Source organism: Pelodiscus sinensis, chromosome 1, assembly GCF_052426305.1.
Source record: "Pelodiscus sinensis isolate ZL-2025 chromosome 1, ASM5242630v1, whole genome shotgun sequence".
Taxonomy (NCBI): domain Eukaryota; kingdom Metazoa; phylum Chordata; order Testudines; family Trionychidae; genus Pelodiscus; species Pelodiscus sinensis.
The window spans coordinates 222,357,830-222,373,704 of NC_143052.1; the positions used below are offsets into that span (position 1 = coordinate 222,357,830).

A 15,875-nucleotide genomic window follows, 5' to 3' on the forward strand; every position below is an offset into this window, starting at 1 on the left:
CAAGGAGCTGTGAGAGACTCAAACACGCTCAGTGAGGGTGGAATTTGTGTAGATTAAAAGAATTAAACTCTAGCAAGTCTCTACTGAGCATGTGCAAACTATGATTTTTGCAAAGGCTCACATCTTGGTGAAATGTGGGTGGATTTTCACAGGGTTGGCAAAAGGCACCTCTTGACACAAAGATCATCCCTTGTGAAATGTCAAGACCTGCCCCACAATGGATGGCTGTTAGAGCATTTCAAAGAAAAGATTTCCATAATTATTTAACAATGGTTGAACAATGTATTTTCCTCTAATCTCAGTCTCAGAAACATCTGGACTTTTGGGATTGAAATTCTGCAAAACTATTTGGCCAGCGGCAGACACCTGACATGGAAAATTTCAGCCAAAACACTTAGGCTACGTCTACACTGGCCCCTTTTCCGGAAGGAGCATGTTAATTTCAGCTATCGTAGTAGGGAAATCCGCGGGGGATTTAAATATCCCCCGCGGCATTTAAATAAAAATGTCCGCCGCTTTTTTCCGGCTTTTAGAAAAGCCGGAAAAGAGCGTCTACACTGGCCCCGATCCTCCGGAAAAAGCGCCTGTTTCTGGAGGCTCTTATTCCTTTGAAGTAGGAATAAGAGCCTCCGGAAAAGGGCGCTTTTTCCGGAGGATCGGGGCCAGTGTAGACGCTCTTTTCCGGCTTTTCTAAAAGCCGGAAAAAAGCGGCGGACATTTTTATTTAAATGCCGCGGGGGATATTTAAATCCCCCGCGGATTTCCCTACTACGATAGCTGAAATTAATGCCCCTTCCGGAAAAGGGGCCAGTGTAGACGAGCCCTTACTGTTTAGCAAGGTTATAAGCAATTAAAATGTAGGCTCTTATACTGGGAAGTGCCAGAGAACTTTAATAATATATAATGCTACCGGCTCCAGTTATGCAGAGTCTTCAGAATCAGGACCTCCTCCTAATTCTCCGCCAGCTCTGTTACTGACTTGTTGGCCTATGATATAGATGCCACTCTGTCCATGCTATGCTGTCCCAGTTGAAGTCAGAAGAAAAGCCCAAGCTGAATACTTCCTCTACATGAACTGAGGGATGGAGTTGATAGGACATTATTTGAGAGAGTCCTGAGCTTTGAATTCACTTTCTTGCATGGTAAGGAACGGTCCATGCATTGAGCTTGAAGTGAATCTCAAGGCATGCCCTCTTTACTCAGGCTTTTGGAGACAATGGAGTATTATAAGGGTGGACAGTCTTGTAAGAATGTTATAATTATTTTTGTCATTATTTTCAGGTTTTGAGGTGGGTGATTTTGGCTATATTTTTAATGTTTTGTTTTAAAGAATTTAAAATTATTTATATTATAAATCCATATATATATATAATGGCTATTTATACTACTTCTCAACCTCAAAGTGCTGTGAGACTTAATTTATGTTCATAAAGCTCTTTGAGATCCTTGAATGAAGAGACTATTGCTGCCTAGTGTCTATGGTGAAAGAGACATTAGAATCATGTTGTCAACTTATATCGGGGTGGAGAACCTAAGGCTTAGGGGCTGGATGCAGCCCCCAGCTTGCCTGGGCCCCCCTAAACTCTGGTGTGTGAGGGGAGTGCCTTTCTTCCTCTCAGTTGGGGGCTACATCAGTGAGGGTTTGGAGGTTTGGGGGTTTTTTTTTGCTTCTCACTTGTGTGCAGCCACCCACGGATTTTTCTGTGCATCAGGGGCCCCCAGCCCAAAAAATGTTCCCCACCCCTGATTTATATAAATCATTGGGTTGGTTCATTCATCCATAACTACAGAAGGAGCTGTAGGTTTCACATAATACTTCCCAGAACTTAAAACAGAAGGGCTTGTAAGATGCAAGGATGGCTCATTGCTCTTATTTGAAACAGAATACACAGATTAGAATGATTAGCATGTAAAGTATTAGCTTTCTGGGTTTGGACTCCTCTATCTGGCAGGAAAGGAAGAGAGGTATATCTCTGTAAGTTTTATTCCAAGGAAATGCTGAATACTACTGTGCTGGGCACCAATATAAGAACCTGGAAGGATGGACAGATAAGGGTAAACATAGATCTTATCTGCTGAGAATTCTTTTAGGATACTTAACAGAAATATTCAGTATTCTTCTCTTCATTCCTGAAAGGAGGTTATGTTTTCTCTTGGACCATCTCTAAAACATTTTTCTTTTATACAGCGTGTTACATGTGTTTTGTATTTCAGCCAGAAGTAAAACTTGCAATTTAATTCTTTTTTTCATTGAGCATCATGATAAATGTTGAACAAGACTTGCAGAATAATGGCATGACTAAACCTAATCCCAGAATGTACATTTAAAAAAGAGTTTGAATTCCAAATGGTATAATTTACAAAAGTTGATGAAACGTAGTCAGTGTGTTTCTTAAGAATGAAGCAAACTTTGATGATGATAGCTGATGTTATGAGTTCAGCAGTTACATTTGTAGTAGAAGAGTTACTGAGCGAGGTCATCTTTACTTAATCAGTATTTCTTCATATTTTTGGTTTTCATTGTTGTTTTTTTCTCTAGACCCATCTGCTCCACCAGCCCCAACTAATCTCAGAATTGCCAACTCCACTACAAATAGTGATGGAAGTGTAACTGTAAGGGTTATTTGGGATCTCCCCGAAGAACCTGATATCCCAGTTCATCACTATAAAGTCTTCTGGAGCTGGACAGTCAGCAGCAAGTCTGTCATCCCAGCTAAGAAGAAAAGAAGGAAGACTACTGATGGGGTAAGGAGCAAACTTTGAGAATGAGGCACAAATGCTCCTTCTCAGTCATGGTAGACTAAAACATATTTCTGGTTTAAAAAACAAAACTGTCTTGTACTAAATAAATGTGATGTCACATAAAGAAATCTGATGGAAAGGTATTTTTATAAGATGTCTCTGATAGTTTAATAACCAGTTTTGCTTTTTGAAATAAGCATTGTTATTGTTCCATAGACACTAACTGAAATCAAAGGGAGGAGCCAAAGTTGATTGATAACTTAATTGAATCCACATATATATATGGATGGAAATAGTTTAAGTCTCTAAATCCAGATAAAATGGAACCTAGTCCGTAGATATACAATTAATACATAACATAAAAGTATTTCTCTAACATAAGCTTTACTTTACTGGAACCCTTTGAACAATGGATTGCTCATTTAATAAAATGTCATCTGTAGTGTAGCTCTTTTATTAATACAAATGATTTCTGGAAGTGATGTTTCCTCATGTCAGAGTGATTTCTGATGGTTTGGTTATCATGTACGTCCAAGAGAATAACAAAATCCTTCTTACATAATTCTGCTGTACCAATGAAGTGACATATTTCCATAGGAGAAAATTAATGTCAGCTTCTGAATTGATATGTACCTCATTGATTTAATGAAAAAACAGCTTCTGTGACTCCTTAGGAACATTACTTTTTTTTTTTTACAATAGCGTAACAGGTGATAGGTAATAGAAATAGAAACAATTAAAGGACAGAGGCAAGACTCTTGTCTCTAAGAGCAATATATTATCAATATATTACAGTCTTGATTCCCCAATGCATCTGAGAATGTAGTGCAGAGTGTTGGATGACAAGGAGGTGATTCCAGCTCTGATCCTCATCCACCTAGCCCTAGGGGAAGTGAGATTTGCAGGGGGCCTATTTAATTTACACTACGACTTAGAACCTACCTAATTCATGGCCATGAAAAATGTGCCATGGTCTGGGAAATCTGGTCTTCCCCCTGTAAAATTTGGTCTTTTCCTTGTCTTTACCAGGGTGGGCAAGAGGAGGCTTGCAGGCCAAATCTGGCCTCACAACCTGTTGGATCTGGCCCGCGCCCACCTTGATCGCACCCTTAATACACCGAGCTGGCTGCTCATTGCACTTGACACTGGGGAGGGACATTGAGGCTTCATGCACTGTCCCCACCTCCTAGCAAAGTTCCTCAGCTCTCATTGGCCAGTTTCTAGCCAGTAGGAGCTGAGAAACTTTGCTGGAGGAAGGGGCAGTAAGCAAAGCCTCCTCCTTCCCTCACTCCCCCCTCCCTGTGCTGGAGCAGAGCCATGTGGAGAAACTAGCTGAGGAGACAGACACGGAGCCTGTCTCAAGTTCCTGCAGGGCTGCTGGCTGGGAGCTGCCGAGGTAAGTACCTCCCAGCCAAAGCCTGCCTCTGACACCCCACCTTCTCACTCCCCCAACTTCTTGTCCCAGGCCACCACCCCCTCCTGCCCCAGGTCACCATCCAAATCCTCTGTATCCCCTCTTCTTACCTTCTCCAGGTCATAACTCCCTCCCAGACCCTATACCTGTTCCTACACTAATCCCTCAGACCAGAATCTTCTCCTGCACCCATATCCCCTCCAAGACCCTGCACCCCAAGACCCTGTCCCAGATTATAACCCCCTCCGTTAGCCAAACTCCCTCTCACACACCACATGCCAGTCCTCTATCCCAAGCTCCCTTCTACACATTACCCACTATCCCAGACACCATGCCCCCTCCATAGAAGTGTTGCCCTTGATCACTTACCAAAATCTTGGAGTGGACCCCTATTAAGAATTATTGCCTACTCTGGTCTTTACCCTATTCTATACATATTTCATAGGGGAGACCAACATTCTCAAACTGGAGATCCTGACCAAAAAGAGAGTTGCAGAGGGGTTCGCAAGAGTATTTTAAGGGGTGACATTATTTCCACCCTTACTTCTGCACTGCCTTCAGAGTTGGGTGGCTGAAGAGTAGTGGCTGCTGGCAAGGTGCTCAGATCTAAAAGCAGAGCCCTCCAGCAGCAGCACAGAAATAAAAATGGCAATACCATACAATATCACCCATACGTCTAAGCTGCTGCCTTCAGCGCTGGGAAGCTTCAGAGATGAGGGCCCAACTCTGCAGGCAACAGTGCAGAAATAAGGGTAGCAATACCATACCATACTGTTCTTTCTTCTGAGCTGCTGACAGTTCTGTCTTCAGAGCTGGGCTCCCAGCTAGCAGTTGCTGCCCTCTGGCTGCCCAGCTCTGAAGGCAGCAATGCCACCAGCAGCAGTGCAAAATTAAGTAGCAGAACTGCAACCTCCTTTACAATCCCACAACTCCTTTTTGTGTGAGAACACCTACAATTATAACCCTGTGAAATTTCAGATTTAAATAGCTGAAATGAAATTTAAGATTTTGAAAATCCCATGACTGGGAAATTAACCAAAATGGACTGTGAATATTTTGGGCCCTAACTATGAGAGAGGTTCAGACATAGTGAAGCTCTATTCCCTGGAATTACTTCTGGAACACCAATGACACATGCTCCATTCCCCTCACACTGAAGATTGAAGGGCATCATGGTTACACCAACACAGTATCCTTATGCAAGGGAAGTTCACTAGCTATTTCCAGCCATGTTTCACAGAACATAAAGTGAAATTAGTGAACCAAAGATTCTGGGGTTTGGTTTGGTTTTGTTCTTTTTCAATTAAAAGCTTACTTTCAAAGTCCCATGGTAAAAACACCTAGAAAGGAAGGGTAGCATTTCATGGTTTCTCTGCTATCTTAGAACCACTATATTAAATTCCACTGGGTGGCACAGGACTAGAGCTGGCTTATAAAAAGCAGGTAATTGAAGTCTGCAGTTTCCTGGTAAAGTACTATAGGTCAGAGATCTTCAAGCAAAGAGGCCCCAGTACCATGGATCCCTAGCCAAATATGCAGTAAGGAAGGAAATTTGAAATAGAACTGGATCCAAGTGTTATTTTTAACACCATTTTAGATGTATGAGTAGTAAGTATATTACATCAAGATCCGTTAAGAACAGGTAATAAATAATGCCTTGCTCTTATATAGCACTTTTCATCAGTAGATGCAAAAGCACTTTACAAAGGATTAAGTATCATTATCTCAGTTTTCCATCATACAAGCAGACATGTTTTTATGTTAGTAAGTTCAAATTCTGGCCTTAAGAAATGTTCACAGCTTTCTTGAAGCCTATGACAAGCAAGTACTACATTCAAGAGCAGAAATTAGCCCCTGGAATATCTTTCCTTTTATTCTAAAGAGATGTATCTCATTGTGCTTTGTTCTTTTACAGTACACTGTAAAAGTGATGCTGTGATAGCAAGAAAGAGGAAAATTCCTTGATGGAACTCCACTGAAGTCAGTTCTAATCAATGATCCGTTGCATATTAGAATAACTTTTCTAAAAAAGCAAAATTTCACTGTACTAAATTAACCCCATTTCCAGGGAGAGAGAGGAAAGTATTCCTCTTATTTGATAAGATCCTTCAGAAAGTAATTAACCAATTTTACTTTTAGAAGTAAATGAATATAGGTTTTCATGATTACATCCGTATGAAGTCAGTGGAGTTGTCAACAGAGAATTTGGCCTACAATATTAGAAATGAATAGTGCAATTACATGAACTGGGTAAATCAAGAGGCATAATCAATTTTATAAAGTGATCTTAGAACAAACCTAATAATTATTTTAATTTGCAATAATTTAGATGTACTAATATTGTATAATATATAATGTACAACACTATATGGTTGACACATCACTCCTAGTTGATACAAGAAAGCTTAGGCAAGTTGCAAAAGAATTCAGAGTAAAATATGGCATATTTGTGCCTGGCAAAATATGCAATGGGTGCATTTTTAGGCATAAATATATAAACAAATAATTTGGAGAGGCTGTGTCTCTTGTTTACAGTCTCATGGGGCTTGCTTTACTTTGTGAATTGTTAACAAGAGAATGAAAATCCAGTTCATGTGCCTCTCCATGCGATGACATTGGAGAACTGAAATGTTGTTGGCTTTTTTCTTTGTTTCTTTTCTTTCTATTACAAAAATTAAAAGCATTCTTGTTGGTTTTTTAGCAACAACAGAAGCAAATTGAAATAAATATTGTTCCATATACCGCACAGTATGTTCCATTTGTGTTCAGACTATCTGTCTCTAGACAAAGCTTCCTTTTGCTTAGCTAATCCAGTCTGTCCAGGAGATGAGGAGCAAAGTTTAGCTTTCATTGGCCAGATTCTTTTTGGCATCATAAAAACTTGTTATAGAAATAAAAAAGAAATTTAGTCTTGGCTTAAACAGCTGATGCCTGTAGTTACTGAAGTCTGGCAAATTCTACAGACATCACTAAGTTTAGCATTTTAAAACAACACATAGCAAAACCAAGTCCAAGTGAGAGAAAGCATCAAATAAAAATCAGAGAAGAAAGCAAGTTGAGTTCTGTTGAAATTTATAAATAATTCTTTCTTATTCCAAGAAGAGTTTTGTGTGCCTAAGACAACATTCCTGCTTTTAATTTAGTAAGAGTCAGTGTTTCAGTAATCTCAAAATTGTTCAGCATTTATATTCTCTTTCATTATAGTCCCAGAATTATGTGGTCCTGGAGGGACTACAACCCAACAGCAACTACATGGTGGAACTACAGGCAGTAACATACTGGGGACAAGTGCGACTAAAAAGTGCCAAGGTGTCTCTCTATTTCAGTTCAACTCAAACATCTATTAATAGTAAGTAACCTCCTCCAAATTCCTCTTACCCTCTGTTTTAATAGATAATTTCTTAGATTTCAAAAAATTCACCCATTATAAGTGTCTCCATTGAAGCATGCCTCTGTGGTTTTGGTCAAGTCACTTAACTTTCCTATCTCAGTTTCCTCATCTGTAAATTGGGAATAGTCAGTCTTACATACCTTGCCTCTTTTGAAAAACATAAAAAACCACGTTAAGAGAGTGCGTATTTGCAAGATCAGGCCTGTAGTGTTTAATTAGTACTAAAATCCCCCCAAATACAAACACACACTGAACCTTCCAATAAAAAGAGCAGAAGCAAATCCCGTATTACTAGCTTAACGTACAATTTTCCATGGCAAAAATTTTATAAATGTTGAGAATTTCAAGTAGCCCATAAATTCAGATCTTAGCGCACATTTATATATGCTGTGGATTCAGGCAAAGTAGTTCTCCTACTAGGATCTCAAACTATAAAACAATGTCCCTGGTTGACAAGAAGTTAATCCCAAACATGTATCACATGCATGGCACCTAGCTACAATATGAAGTCTTGAGGTATTAAGTTCTTTCTTAAACTAAACTCACATACTAAACAACATAGTGGAAAAATTCTTCAAATCCCAAGGTGCCTATACTGTGACACTCAATCTTAGTTAAATACTCTCTTAATAATACTTTGTCTGAGGCTAAGGTCAAGATTGATCTGCCTTTCCAGTGGCTGATGTGTCATCTGATTAACCACATCCAACCATTGACGCTTATGACAATAATAATTTTCAGGATTAGAGCACAGTTTCCAAAGCTTGCCATTTCCCCCATCTTTGCCCTTCCCATCTTTCATTCCTTTCACATTAGTTTCCCATTTATATTACAAGCAATATGAAAATTAATCACAACAAATTTCCTAACTCTTATATCATTCTGTATTCCAGTGCTGAATATTCTGATTGCTAAGATATTTGAACTGTTCTGCGAGCATGTTCAGTCTATTTTGGATGAAATAAGATATATTCTCTATATACCTAGATATAAAAGTTGACAACCATACAAGAATCCCATTATAAACAATGGCGCTTTCCCCCCCCCCCCCCCCCCCGAAGCAGGAGGCAGGCCCTCTTAGAGAATGATAGAGGCCCAGGCCACTTTGGATACGTCTAGACTACACGCTTCCTTCAAAAGAAGCTTTTTCAAAATAATCTTTCGAAAAAGCTTCTTTCGAAAGAGATCGTCTAGACAGCCACCACTTTTTTTTAAAAAAGCAATCTGCTTTTTCGAAAGAGAGCACCCAGACAATATGGATATTCTCTTTTGAAAAAGCCCTGTGTGCATTCAAGAATGCCTTTTTTTCAAAAGAGCTCTTTCGAAAAAAGGTGTTCTTCCTTGTAAAATGAGGTTTACTGAGCTCGAAAAAACTGCCACATTCTTTCGATTTTAATTTAGAAAGAATTCAGTGGCAGTCTATATGCAAGTGAAGTTTTTTTGAAAAAAGGCCACTTTAAAAAAAAAAAAACCTGTAGTCTAGACATAGCCAAAGTTTAGAGGCCCCAGCCTAGCCCCAGTCCCAGGTCCATGATGTATCTGATTTCTCACCCACAGAGTCATACTAAACCAAAAGAATATATGAAAATGAACACTTGAGACATTTATTTATTAACAATTAAGTCATTATACCAATAGTATGTATATTAAAATGTAACTTTAATTGTGAGTTTCCACTTCAAACAAAACTCTTCATGTTAGGAATGCTTTTCTGGCTTTCTTGTGTGCAAACTCATTTATAATTGAAGAAAAAACTAATTTACGTGCAACATCACTGTCAATGTTAAGCATTGCAAGCCCAAACGTTCCTGTCCCATTATAGAACAATGACAGTTCTTTATTTGTTTTTACATGTTTAGTGTGCATTCACCTGAAGCCAGTGATGCATGGAGACTGACACAAATATGCAATGCAATTGTGATATTAGGAAATTCAGTCAACAGGCTGAGATTGAATATTTCCTGAAGCAATTCTTTTGGCTTTCAGTCTGATTTGAAGTTGGTGGAATGTTTCAGGAAGATGATCTCATCACAGACATCTCTTGAAATTTCGTGGTTGTACCTTTGTTGAAACTGTTCAGCTACTGAATATAGATCTTCATCACTTAGTTCTCTGAACTCCCAAAGGAATCCAAAAACAGTACAAATTTATTGCAGTGACTCAAATCAGTGTGTAAGACCAGATTTGATGGAGTCAATAATAACAAAAAAACCATTGACTCGATAGTGCCTTTCTGCATCAGATTGAGATGTTAGGCTGAGATTGGTAGAAAACTCAGATGAAATGTCAATACCCTGGACAACTTATTTAGACTCAGAAAAGATTTCATCCCATAGATCACAAATCTTTTTAATATCTTTAAGAAGTCATTAATTGTTATCCCTCTTAGTTGTTCAGTGTTATCTAATGTAGCAGTGTGTGCTTCAATTACAAGATTAGTTTCATGGATCATTTTAGCAGCTTCATCCACATGGTGACATTAAAATGCATTCAAATTTGGATGTATACTTCTGAATTCACTTAAGCTCAGTGTGAACCTGAGCTGTGAGAGTAAGAGATTCAAGCTCACTTAAAGCCTTTCTCACAGAGTCCAAATGCTATGCAACTGGTTTAATGCCAGTCAATTTGTGCTGACCATCTTGTTGTCCACATGCCGTGAAGGGAAACAGGCAGATGCTGCTTTAGAATTTCCTACTTTCGAGGACTGCTACTGAAGAGGTTGTACAATTGTTGGATTGTTCCAAAGTATGTGATTGCTTCCTTGCATGATTCAACACAATCAATGCTGACAAGATTTAATGTGTGGTTGCCACAAGTGGAGAAAATACAATTTGGATTTTGCTCAAGAAGGACTGCTTGTACTCCGTTTTACTTCTCAGCCATATTGGATTCATTGTCATAGGCTTGGCCAATGCAGACTTGAAAATTTAGTTTGAAGCCTTCCAGAATTTCTAATACAAGAGCAGCTATTTCTTTTCCAGTTTCTTTTTTGTGAAATTACCAAACAAAATGAATCTTTCTTCAATTAAAACCTTTGAACTCCCTGCAATTTTAAAATATTGAACAACCAAGGTAATCAGTTTTCAATAGTATTGTCAGCTAGTGCTGCTCTACTAGCTGATTTCTATGTAATATAGTTATCTTTATGTGATATTCATGTGCAGATATTCAGACTTTTAACTTCCTCCAACCTCTACTGATGTTCCAACTGGATGGATCAGACAGTACTGATTCATTTGAAGTATTACTGTTAAAAATGAAACAGGGTACACAGTACAAAGCCTGCTTTTCCATGCTCTAGTAGAGCCAGTCTCTTGTGTAGATCTCTCCATTTGGAAGACTTTATGTCAGCAGATGTGTGGGGAAAGCATAATTTTCAGCATCTTTTGGTATATTACTTGGATTCTGAAAACAACTAACTGAGAAACGACTGCATTTGAACAACATTGTTCTTATCAAGAAGTCCAATATCAGGTTCTGATGCCACTGTTGTTACACTGTGTCCTGTGTGAGTCATAAGTTCTTACTCTTGCTGTGCAGCATCTCCGAGCTCTTCATTTTCTGCCTGCACAGTCTCTAAATCGAGTGTAGATTCTGCATCTGTCACTACTGCTAGCATTTCTGTGTCTTGATTAATGACCTCCTCATTTTGAGGCAGTGGCATTGAAGTGTCATTTGTGGGTACAAAGTTTTCATTTTCAGAACTGAGGAAATGTTGCTGTCAGTATCGTCGCCATCTAATGGAAGAGGGATCTTTTCTGTGAGAAATGATGTTGTTAACTTTTAACTCTTAACTGCTGCTTCACGCTATTGCTTTTGCCATCTCTTACTTGTACCATTGTCAAATCTTCACTTCGTTTTTATAAAGGAGTTCTTTTAAAATACAATAACACATAATAAATTAATTCACTAAATGCTATTGGCTATACAAAATTTTAATTGTATAGATTTCACAATGAATACTACATCATAATGGTTTGGGGACTATGTAGCCTTATTGCAAAGTCTTGAAATTTCATCTGCTAACATGTTCCTGTTATTAAACTCCTCTAATAACTGGTGTCTTATTATGAATATGAACATTGGACAGTAACAGAATTAATTATGACTTTCAAAACCTCTAAAGTATGCAAAGACTATAAACAGCACTTCATAACATAAAATCACTAATCACTGATGCTACTCCAGTCTCCAGTCACACGGATGAAAACTTGGATGTGACCAAAAATTTGGTGATGGCCCAAGGTCCCACAAAGATGTAAATGAATTTTTTGCAGGTATATAATATATATAGCTTTTTATAGTCTCTGTTATAACTAAAATGTGTATAATAAATGGAAATGACTTGGTAGAAAAGTTTCAAAATTTGAGGGCCCTTTGTGTCCTGAGGCCTGGGCCAAATGGTCCTCCCACTCCCTCTTCTCCCACACACACACATCTCTGATAGGGCCTGGCAGGAGGGAGAGACAGATCTGAGTTTCCTTGCCCCTCTGCCTGTAACACACATACATTATTTTTTTTAATGAAATGAGTCAATTACAATTGGATATATGCCCCCCCACAGGATTATTTTGCCATTTTTCCCAAATCTTCAGACTACATCTGTTTATAGAAGTATCACTGCAGTCAGTACAGGTAAATTGTGTTTGGTTTATGTAAGTGCATAGATGTGAGAAAGGGTTGAAAAATTGTTCAGCATGGCCCAGAACTGCCAGCCCCAAACTTTCAAAAATTATATGCTGATCTCTAAAAATAATCATGAGATTAATTGTAATCAGGAGCAGCCTGAGGAGGGCTGTGGCATCTGGCGCCCCAGGCAGAACATGCGATTGGCACCCCTGCCTGCACGGCCGTCAATGAGCCGTCAATGGGGTGACATCATCACCGGGTGCCCCGAGCTCCCCGTGACATCATCATCGGGTGCTGTTGAAGGCTGCGCCCTAGGTGATGGCTGAGTCAGCCTATAGCCACAGGCCAGCCCTGATTGTAATTACTTAGGGGAGAAGAGAAGTTATTCTTTCCCTTCTGGATTTTGAACTGTTAGAATCTCTGCTTTTGTTTTTTAAAAAGTAAGGCCATGATCGTCAAAGGCTTTTAAGTGACTAATTCCCATTGTATTCAATGCCTTTGCAAATCAGGGCCTTAGTTTTTAAAAAACAGAAGCAGAGATTCTTCCATAACATAACATGGTTCTAAGGCTTTTTAAAGAAAATCAACACATATTGGGAGCCCTGCCATAAAATCATGAGAACAGGCAACACTAACACACATGAAAATACTAAGACTTATTCTGGCTGAAGTTAGCAAAACACTGGAAATTAAAGGTTCAGTCCTCCTCCCATTGAATTAAGTGGGAATTTTTACCATTTATTTTCAGGGGAGCAAAATCAGCCCAGAATCTGTCAGCAAAATCTCCTTACTCGTTATTCAGATGATAGTAACAGATCACTAAAATGGGTAGTTCAAATATAAGCAGAGCTGTTGCTTGTCTGATAGCAAAGGCATGAATGCAGGACTCCAAAGGCCAAAGGCTCTCACTTTTGTACGTCTACACTGCAACACTATTTTGAAATAATTAGTGCTATTCTGAAATAAATTAGTCCGCGTCTGCACAGCAAGCAGTTACAGTATTTCAAAATAGGGCAGCTCAATTTGCGTAGCTTATTTCAAGTTAAGCTCTGCAGTATAGATGCATGCTTATTGTGCTGTCTCAAAGTAAGGTTCATAAGTGGCAATATTTGATATAAATAAGAGTCTGAGAAAATTTGTATGAGGCTGGTGATGTGTTATTGAAACATGTTTCATAACTCCTCATCATCCTAGTGACATTTTGGTTAAAAATGCTTTTAAAATTAACTCCAACAATGTACGACTTAGTGGATCTATTGCAGATAATCAGTAGATTTTGATTATAAAACTAAGCAAGGGAGCTTAAATTAAAGTAAAAACTTCACAGAATAATTGAAAATCATGCAAATTATGGACACAATGAGATATGATCAAGTAAATAGAATACTGAATTGAGAATCAGGAACAAAAAATCCCATCCTCTGATACTAGCTTACTGAGTGACATTGCACAAGAAACATTTTATCCTATAAAATGAGGATAATAACGTACTTTTCTATTTCATGAGGATCTGTTAATCAGTTACGTTTAGTAAGAACTTGAGGTTCTTTGATGTAAATTGGTATATCAGTGTAATGAATTAGTATTTACTGCTGTTACTAGATCATTTGAAGCATAGTCACTGGGCAGAGTGTGAACTCTCCCATTGCTATAAGTTTGGAGTATCTCCATTTATTTAATGTAGCCTCTACTGCACTTAGGCTGGTTTCACTAATGTCCAAATCTAGCTCACTGTTTTGGGCCTAGTATTGCAACATCACCCATGCCCAAAAGTGCCTCTAGAGACTGTGGTACTGAGCCTCAGCAGCCTCATTGTTGAGTTCACTAGCAGGTCAAGTTGCTGAGGGAGAAGGGAAGGGAAAGGAAGAGAAAGGAAGAGAATAAAGAATGTTTGCTTCACTTTCATTTTTACCTTCTGACACTTTGCTCTTCCAGACTCCAGTGCAAATAATATTTGTCTTACAAAACTTTTGCCTACCGGGGTTCAGTGATCTTAATCTGAGCACGTGAGTTTTGTGGTATCATCAGTTTCTGTTCATTTCAACAGTACTTATCGTCACAACTAAATTTAAATTATCTGCTACAGTTTCTTTAGGAGAGTCTAGTCTCTCCTTTACTCTTTTACCCTCTCTAGCTTAAGAAAATACACTGGATTATATTTCTGTGAAGTCTGCTGGCCCTACCATGAGGCGAACTGAGGCGGCCGCCTCAGGTGCCAGACTGTGTGTGTCGGGGAGGGGAGGGGGTGCGCCACTAGACCCAGAGTATACAAAATTGTGTCTGCTGCTGGTGCATATGTAGGTAGCAGAGCAGTAGCAGTACCATGAGAGGAACAGAACAGGAAGAAGGCAGAATTGAGACCTTTTAAAGTTTTGGCCCAAGCAAGGGGGCATGGGGGCATCATTTGAGCTCCCCGCCTCAGGTGCCAAAATGTTGAGGGCCAGCCCTGGCTATCTACCTCATCTCTGTTTTCTTGTTGCACATGATATAATTTATAATACTTTGGTGAATTTTTAGGGTATTGCTTTGACTGGTTTTTTAGAGCTTTTTAAATCCAATTACATGTCAGAGCTATATTTCTGGGTGGTCTCAAACCTTCATAGTCTTTAATAGACTTGTCTTTGGTAGATTTGCATGCAAATATTCACAAACATTCACTCAATTAAAGCCAATGATTTCATTTTGATCACAGATCAATTCAATTCACTTTAATTCACAACTTCTTATTCGTTTTTTACATGAACATTTGCACAAACAACTTGCTTGCTCATGTGTGTGAGGATATTCATGGGAAGCATAATATGGCATGAATATTGTGATTGTGCTAGCTGTTAATTATTCACTAAAAATGGGGAAAAGTCTTGTGGCACCTTATAGACTAACTGAAGTGTTGGAGCATAAGCTTTCGTGGGCAAAGACCCACTTCGTCAGATGCATGTCAAGATACTATTTATTCACTAGTAACTTCAGTGGAGCTACACCAATTTTCATCAACTGAAAATTTAACCCAGAGACTTTTGCAATGCTTGATTATACATTTTTTATAGATTGTTTATATATTGTAGTTGCTTTTGTCTACTCAGTATGTAAAATGCCAGAAAGAATATGTGTTCCAGACTGTTTATTCTCATACTGTAAGGCAGTGGCTCCCAACCTTTTTTATGCCAGGGACCTGCAAACACATTTATAAACCTTTCGCAGACTGGCAACATTTTCGTACGGCAGCTCAGGCTTCAGCTATGGCAGCTACCACACAGGCTGCGTGGTGACTGCCCAGCTGCTCCTGGGGTGGGACGGGGTGGCCCTGCCCCCAGGAGTAGCTGGGGCTGTGACTGCGTGGCTCTGCTCAAGGGGTGGGCAAGGAAACCCTGATCCCAGCCCTGACCCCCAGAGTCCCCACGTCCCAGCAGCCAGCAGTTCACTGGTGGTAAGGAGCTGCTGCTGTAAAGTGATATACTCCACTAAATATGATATTTAAAGCCTCTGTAATGGGGTTATCAGCATTATTTCTCCTACCTATTGTTTACTGTTGTTCCACTCTAAAGTCACTCAGGGAAATTAAATGAAGATTGGATAAAATGTCAAGACATTTTTTTCTAAAATATATTCTCTAGGAATTATTTGGAGGAAGTTCTCTGGACTGTGTTACACAAGAGGTCAGACTAGATGGTCACAACCATCCTTTCTAGCTGTGGAATC

At 39.1% G+C, this 15,875-nt stretch overlaps 1 protein-coding gene across 2 annotated transcripts in view; it reads left to right on the forward strand.

The window, feature by feature from the left end:
• Positions 1-15,875, forward strand: part of ANOS1 (anosmin 1) — a 197,460-nt gene that overhangs the window by 136,092 nt on the left and 45,493 nt on the right. For both annotated transcript variants that reach the window (XM_075915284.2, XM_075915293.2), the window contains exons 7-8: positions 2,540-2,745; positions 7,361-7,505. In XM_075915284.2, the coding sequence (XP_075771399.2) occupies positions 2,540-2,745; positions 7,361-7,505 (351 nt within the window). The remainder of the gene's footprint in view (positions 1-2,539; positions 2,746-7,360; positions 7,506-15,875) is intronic.